Below are 8,340 nucleotides of genomic sequence, written 5' to 3'. Positions count from 1 at the left end.
CTCTCTCTCTCTCTCTGTGTGTGTTTCTGTCTGTCTGCCTGTCTCTGTCTGTTTCTCTGTTTGTTTGTCTCTCTCTGTCTCTCTGTGTTACTGTCTGCCTGTCTGTCTCTGTCTGTCTGCCTTCCTGCCTGTCTGTCTCCCTGTCTGTTTGTCTCTCTGTCTGTTTGTCTCTCTCTGTCTCTCTCTCTCTGTGTTACTGTCTGCCTGTCTGTCTCTCTCTCTCTCTGTCTGTCTGCTTTCCTGCCTGTCTGTCTCCCTGTCTCTCTCTCTGTGTTACTGTCTGTCTGTCTGTCTCTCTCTCTCTCTGTCTGTCTCTCTGTCTGGCTGTCTCTGTCTGTTTCTCTGTCTGTTTGTCTCTCTCTGTCTCTCTCTCTCTGTGTTACTGCCTGCCTGTCTGCCTGTAGGTTTCTGGATGGACATCGGTCAGCCTAAAGACTTCCTGACAGGGATGTGCATGTACCTTCAGTCGGTACGACAACACGCTCCCGAGAGGCTACTCACGGGGCCAGGTTTCCTAGGCAACGTCCTGGTGGTGAGTTCAGCTCGTTGGTCCTCCATGTCAATCAAAAATAACCGTGCTGAACTCTAATCCGCCCTCCTCGCTTCCCTCCGCAGGACCCGACGGCGCAGATCGGGCAGAACTGCACCATCGGGCCGAACGTCACCATCGGCGCCGGCGTGGTCGTGGAGGACGGGGTGCGGATCAAACGCTGCACGGTGCTGAAGGGAGCCCGGGTCCGATCGCACTCCTGGCTGGAGAGCTGCATCGTGGGGTGGAGCTCCTCTGTGGGCCAGTGGGTGAGTAGTGGACAGGACGCCTGCTGATTGACGTGGTGATGCATCACTCAGGGCTTCTACGGGTCATAATAGTCTAAAAAGGTCTGAAATATCAAAATCAATTCAAAAGTCTTGAAGTCGCTGAAGTGTTGTGTTCCAGGTCTTAACCCTCGTGTTGTCTTCCCGTCGAAATTGAAAGTCAACACTTTTGTTGGCGTTTTCTATCGATGTTTTTGACTTTTTCTTATGTTTTTGTCCATTTTTTTCAACACTTTTTATTCAATGTTTTTTTTTACGTTTTAAACACTACACAACACTAACTTATTAACTTTTAGTTAATAAGTTAATTAGTTTTAAAGTTATTTTTTGAATTAATGGTCAATAAACCTCATCATTCCTAATGTCAGAGTTGGAAAACAGCAATTAGGAATTATTGAGACTAAAATTAGAGGAATGGATGTTGATGGATAGTCACCGGTGCCTGGCTCAACAGCACCTGGCAATGCCCAAGTGAAGTGGCATCTCTCCAGCCACCAATCCACACTCCATACTTTTTGGTCCATACGGGGACGTGAACCAGTGACCCTCCGGTTCCCAACCCAACTCCCTACGGACTGAGCTACTGCCACCCAAAGTGGCATTTTGATTTACTAACAAAATGTTGATCTCCAATTTGATTAATTCGACTAAGGAACCTTTCAGGTTCAGACCCTTCCTTCCCGACTAAAGACTTAGAAGAATTGTCTTTGATGTTTTTTTTTATATTTATATTTTTATCTGCCCATGTGTTGCTTTTCTCTCTTTCTCTCTCTTTCCCGTCTCATATTGACACATTCACATTTTGTTGTCCTGAAAACACTTGAGAACACATTTCTGCTGCTCTACATAACCAGCACCACTATGCTACCGCCTGTCTTTTTGCACATTACATAGACTGTCGACAGTATGCATAATTGCACATTTTAAAACAAATTTCGCTGCTCTTATTTTCCTCATTGTATATATCTTCTTATTTTTACTTTTTTATGTTGTTTACTTGAATGTTATGTTTGTCTGTGGACCAAATTTGTTATAAATGTCTTGTCACCGTGGGATAGAGGGAAACGCAATGTTTTTTGACATGTGAAGAAATTGACAATAAAGCAGACTTTGACTTTGACTTTGACTTTGATATTGTATGAAATGTAGATTGTTATGATTGTTGTTGGGCGTGATGATGACCTGTGTTCATCTGCGTCGCCAGGTTCGTATGGAGAACGTTACGGTGTTGGGCGAGGATGTGATCGTGAACGACGAGCTGTACCTGAACGGCGCCAACGTGCTGCCTCACAAATCCATCAACGAGTCGGTCCCCGAGCCGCGAATCATCATGTAGCGTCGGGCGGAGGAGAAGAATCCTAGCGCCTTTTGCACAAACTCCACCAAAAAACTGTGCCAGAGAGAGAGAGAGAAAGAGAGAGAGAGAGGGACGAACAGACGGGTGGAGGAAAGGAAGAGGAGGAGGAAGTTATTTGGACTCCTTTTTACCCCTGCTTGGCTGCACCGTCCATCAGCCGGAGACGATGGTGTAAACATGAGCTGTCAAACAGCAGCCTGGCCCGTACACCTCTGCAGGTAAAACATTGGGAATGTCTCTTTGTCTCACTGCTTCATTAGAGAAAGGACGAGGGAGGGCGCTGAAGTGGGCGAGTTGTCCGTCAGATGGTGGAGGGACTAGGGTGAAGTATATTTGGGGAGAGGGGGTTAAAGAGCAATATGAACACTGCTGATTAGAGTCACTATGCATTTACATTTCCTGGACAACTACAACGAACTGGCACTGAAGGATCAGCCGACACCTACGTGTTCCTCTGGAATCACGACTGACGAGACGGAGATTTCTGATCCAACATTTTTAACTATATGCAGTTAATGGTTATAGTTAAAGCCGCATCAATTCATTATTACTTAATGGCATCTTGGGTAGAGCCCGACCGCTGAAGGATCTTTTATCCGATATTCCAGATCCAGAAACGCAAAACAAATAGATTTCCCTATCATTAGTTATTTATAGTTATTTATGATTTTTCAGTAAAATAATATGACAATAATTTGTTTAATTGTTGCAACAGAACAGACGACCATCAAAACACATTAAAGTTCTTTTAAATAAGATGTATAAAAATACCAACTGAAGATATGAAACTTAAAAATTCCTTTTAAATAAACACAATAACAAAAAAATCAGCAGTGTTGCCAACAAAGACGTTGTAGAGCGCCCTCTGGTGGACAAACTATGCAACACCAACACTCACAACATGGTTGACCGTCCGTTTTTATTTTATTTGTATTTATATAATATTTTTTATCGGCCATTATAAATGCCGATACTGATAGATCGGGAAATGCCTAATATTGGCCGAGAATGTTGGCCGCCGATTTATCGTTCGGGCTCTACTCTTGAGTTGATTATTTACACCCACAGCAGTCATGGGATCATCATCCCATTGGATCCATGTCTGTGCCCACTCTATGAATGTAATTTGATCAGTTTGTATATGAAGATATTGATTAGCGCAGCTTTAATCCTTTACGGAGTAGGTGCCGAGTATGTCTCGTTGCCACGGTGAACTTAACAGGTTTGTCGTTACGATCTCTTTATCATGAAAACTGCGGTTTAATGCCAAACTGGTTACTGCTGTGTGGAAAGTGAACGAAGTACAGCGAGTCTTTTCTAATAAACTACACTTTCTCCAGTCTATTTACAGATCTCTGAGTCAGACTTCATCTGGGAGGTTCTATACTTTGGATTAACATATTTTGTCTTCTTTTATTTTTAAATGTTTCTGAAAGTAATCTTAACACCGGCTGAAGATCATGTTTTTTTTTTGCTGACCTCCGGTTTAACTTGTCACCTTGCTGCAGCGATGCACGGGTGATGTACAGGGTGGGGTTACTAGGGTTGGGCATCCAGAACCGGTTCCTACCAGTGGAACTGTTTAGGTGGAGGGTTTAAAATGGTTTGTAATGAAATACGGGGGATTTATTTCCACTGATTTTAATTTTTTTCATTCTGATCTCATTGTCCAAAAATATGTTCGGAGAAGCTCGATGCATTTCAATCTTTAAATTAAATGATAGAATCTGGTCCATTACGCACCCGGAAACATCGTTTGAGGGAAGAACAATGCAAAGACAAGTTTTCTGTTCGTTTATATATGAGTTTAAGATAATATTCTCCCCTGCCCTAAAATAAAAATATGTCTCATCTGTATGGTGGCCATTTTAGGACATTTCAGACTCGTCAAACTCAGCTCAGCTTCACATCAGTTAGCTACAGCTAGCATGTCAACCTGCAACTATTGGATGCTAACATACTTAACTTTTAGCAGGTTTCCACCTTCCATCATGAAGACCCACGAGTTCCCTTCCTGGTACTGTTGTGTTGGCTTAAAGACCTTAAACTGTTTCACCACACGCTCCATCAGAAGGTGTGCGGAAGCTTTTGATTGGTTGGTTGATCTCACATTCAAAAAATTAGCTTTCAATGTCATCGTTTAGCCATCGTAGATGAGAAAAGGACTAATATTAAAGGCCAGGAGAGATTAACCCTTGTGTTGTCTTCCCGTCGATCATGCAACTTCTTCTTTTTCTGGGTTAACATTTAAAATGTAACTTTTTTTTTTTTTAATGCTTTGTTCGTCTTTTGCAACACTTTTGTTGCTCTTTTTGTTGCTTTTTTTCATCACTTTATGCAACCTTTTTGTTACTTTCCCCGACATTTTTGCCAATGTTTTTTATCACTTTCTCCGACGGTCTAGACGAAGCGGTGATAAACATGCAATCATTTAGCATGTTTTGCACGTACAAAAATGTTACGTATCCTTGTGCTATTGTGAGTGAGTATATGGAAACTCTTGACCTTTCCTGGTGGGTATATGCCGTAAACCTGCATTTCACATAGACTACACCCCTGGATGTCTGTCAGTCCAGACACTCTGGACTGTGGATCCCTGTTGTGTTATGCATTAAGTGATGAGCAGTATTTAGAAAACTGACTGTGTCTGAATGAGTGAAGTCAAATCTTGTAATGAAGTTTTTTTTTTTTTTTTTTTAAGAGAATAATATCTACTGGCCACATTCACATCTCGTCTCGTCTCTTCTTTTTCAAATCTTGAAGTTTCACAGGACTCATTTGACGCTTAATGAGTTTGGTGCTTATGGTTTATCCCATTCAGAAAACAGTTGGATGATGTCCCCTGTGCCTCTGGATGAGGAAATCACAGCAGGGCGATCTCAGCTTCACTCTGAAGACTACGAACGTAAAACAGAAAGTCTGCTTTACCAGCCGAAGGTGTGGAGTTTGAAAGATGTTAAAACCATAGTGAATAGTTTCTGTCGCCCCATGAGGAATTCTAAGGAATGACAACAATGCTGTCGGCAGGTCCACGTAATACAACTCTTGATCTGTGGTCGCGCTCCCCCCCCACTCCTCCTCCACGCAGCTGCTAGTAGCCATGGAGGACACAAAGGATTAAAAAAATCTTCTGGACGTAGTCCTACTGAGACATACAGAGAGAGTTGTGTGGAGCTGATAGGCTTAATTAGCTTTCTAGCATCTCATTTGGCAACGACTTGAATTTAACGAGTGTTTAGTACTACCAAAAACTTAAGCTTTAACACACACAGAGAGTCTAATTAAAGACGCTATCAAGTTGCATTATGGGAAATGTAGGATTCAGTGTTTTCTACGGTGGCCCAAGATGGTCCCAAAACATGCAAAGGCCACAACAATTACATATTCATATAACACCTCCAGGTTCAGAAAATAACATTGGTTTCACGTGACGTGCGTTACAAATGACATAACATCTGCATATAAAGAAAACATCTCCAAATTCAGAAAAAACGATTTCACATAACATACGCTGCAAATATTCACAGCACGAGCAAATTGGGAAACAATCAATGAAGGTGTTTTCTGAATATGTACTGTAGTTTTTGTGGCGTTTTCATGTGTTGTGACCCTTCTCGGCCACCGTAGTGTTCAGAGATTTAACCGTATTGGCGACTAAAAATCAGGAAATCTGCTGCTGTGATTACACCAGTTGTTTGTGGGTTTTATGAGAAATATGTACAAAATGTACAGTTGGTTTTAAGCTTATTTCCTATTCCTATTTGCAGTCCTGTCTCTATCCTCTTTCAATTTTGAAAATCTTTCTTCTGAAGTTTTTCATTCTGTCGAGGCTGAAAGAAATAACTCCAGTATGAAACCTTTCTGATATTAAACAGGAAGTCCAGACACGTTATCGTTATCAAGATAATCAAGATGAGACAATGAAGTCACTTTAGGGATTTGAATACTTCTTCCACTGCTGCTGCTAAGTCTATGACTTGGTCACAGTTGTTAAATTTCAAGCTTTAAGAGATATTTATTGCAATGTTTGTTCATATTATGTAATTATGTAAAGAAAATAACATCTAAAAATGTATTATAATGTTGATTATTAAGATTCATAATATCACTATCAGCAGTAAATATATAATGATTGAAGTATTTTTTCATTTAATTTCATTTCAATCCATTTCATTCATATAAAGATACTGGCTTTGTGTCAAAAACCTGAGGACATACAGATAAAAAAACTAACTATTTAGATTCTTTGTTTCATAAAAACTCCTAGAAAAATGTAAAAATGGATTTCTGAGTAGCCTCGCTCAGCTGGACTGGAGGACCAGTGATTTCCATTTCTAACCTTACAACCCCAGCTGTGAGAGTTAGAACTCTTTGAGCCCAGGACAGCCGGGTCACAATAAACCTTTCAGGATTGTCAGGAAGAATCACACAACTGTAGGGGACCATGTCCTTCATCTTGTTCCAGATGTTGAAGCCCAGGTTGCCCAGGTGTTTGGCCTCGTCTATCAGAGCTCCTGATTGCAGCTGTGGATCCTCCAGCAGGGGGCGCTGCTGGACTCTTTCCACTGCAGCCCTGTAGTTCTGCAGCTCGTCCTCTGTGGCTCTGACTCCAAACACACTCAAAACTGTGGCGATGATCCTGGACTTCAGGAGGAGACCCCCCCCCCACACTCTTCCCCCCCCCCATCACCATTTTCAGATTTTTCTTAAATGTGGTGACGGTTTCTTCCCCCCCAGACCCAGACCGGGAGCTGGTTCCACAGGAGAGGAGCCTGATAGCTGGAGGCTTTGGCTCCCATTCTAGTCTTAGAGACTCTAGGAACCACAAGCAGCTGTGGATTCTGGGAGCGTGGTGCTCTAGTGGGACATAAGGCACTAAGAGCTCTTAGAGATAGGATGGTGCTTGACCATTTAGAGGTTTGGAGGTCAGAAGAAGGATTTTAAATTACAGGAAGCCAATGCAGAGACGCTAATACAGGAGCAATAGGATCTCTTTTCTTAGTTCTTGTCAGAACATGCGCTGCATCTTTTCCCTGTTTTCTTCTTTTTTTCTCAGCATCGTTTTGAGACAGGATGTTCCTAATTTTTGCAATGTTATGAAGATGAAAAAAGGCTGTTCTTGAGGTTTGTTTTAGATGGGCGTTAAAGGATTTGGTTAAACAGACCCAGCTGCTCAGGTGTGAAAGCAACCTAGGATCCTACCCCCCGCTTGGAGGATTCCCTCCTCTGCTTCTTCTCTGTCAGTGTTGGGATGTCAATCTGATGGTGAATCGTATTGTGACCATGCTTTACCTTTTATAGTGAAACAGCAATGTATTTCTTGGTTTACAGGGTGAACCAGATGAGGGGTGCAGCTTTGTCATGGCCCTTCTATTTCTTGATCAGCTGTTAGCTGTACATACCAGGGATGAGTTGTTTTTCTTCTTGTGTTGAGGACCAGAAGAGGGGCAATTTACTCACCAGGTTGTATTTGTATTTGATTTGAAAGTAAAATGTAGGCGTCACATAATTGTTGGGTTTGTGTGAACAACATCACAGAGTACGGTCCAGACGGGCTCTTTTGTGAAAAGCGCTGTGCGATAACTGTTGTTGCGATTTGGCGCATTATAAATAAAATTGAATAGAATTAAACTGAAAATACACTTTACATAGTTATTATTTTTTGGCATTCTATTCTTGGTATTTGTCATTTGTGCCTTGAGTTGGTTGGTTTTCAGATTTATTAATGGAGTTTTAGGGTTTTTACTGCTTTTTAATCACAACCAAATGCATTTGCGTTACAAGTCTGTGGGATCTGATGCATTAATTATACTGGTGTGTGCAGATTAACAGGCTGAGGGAGTAACATGCATCATTTGGCCGCCGGGGGGGGGGGGTTTAGGCTCTGTTGGGACATCAGTGATCAGTGCCAACAGTACAGTATGTCACCAAAGGGCCTGCCAAGAGAAGACTCCTCTCATCGGGGATGCTGACCAGGTTGCCATGCCTGGTTTTAATTGGTTAAAGGTGCATTATTTTTGAGAAATCGACCAATATTTGCAATCTAAATGTTAATTTCTTAATTACAAACAACAGCAACACTGCATTTGGCGACACAGCAACAGCCGTAAATGTTGTTGGTCATACAATATGTATGTGTCTGTACCTAATGCTGTTTGTTTGCTTCT

General features: G+C 41.9%; 1 protein-coding gene across 1 annotated transcript in view; it reads left to right on the top strand.

Annotated features, from left to right (window-relative positions):
- The window catches only part of gmppb (GDP-mannose pyrophosphorylase B), a gene marked incomplete at its 5' end in the record, with an annotated part of 6,287 nt that extends 3,417 nt beyond the window's left edge, over window positions 1-2,870 (top strand). Inside the window, 3 exons of the mRNA XM_034869472.1 lie at window positions 405-532; window positions 616-798; window positions 2,021-2,870. Of these exons, the coding sequence (XP_034725363.1) occupies window positions 405-532; window positions 616-798; window positions 2,021-2,152 (443 nt within the window). The remainder of the gene's footprint in view (window positions 1-404; window positions 533-615; window positions 799-2,020) is intronic.
- Between the last annotated feature and the right edge of the window lie 5,470 nt (window positions 2,871-8,340).

The sequence above is a fragment of the Etheostoma cragini genome, chromosome 4 (genome assembly GCF_013103735.1).
Source record: "Etheostoma cragini isolate CJK2018 chromosome 4, CSU_Ecrag_1.0, whole genome shotgun sequence".
Lineage (NCBI taxonomy): Eukaryota > Metazoa > Chordata > Actinopteri > Perciformes > Percidae > Etheostoma > Etheostoma cragini.
This window is presented reverse-complemented; position numbering and strand designations above follow the sequence as displayed.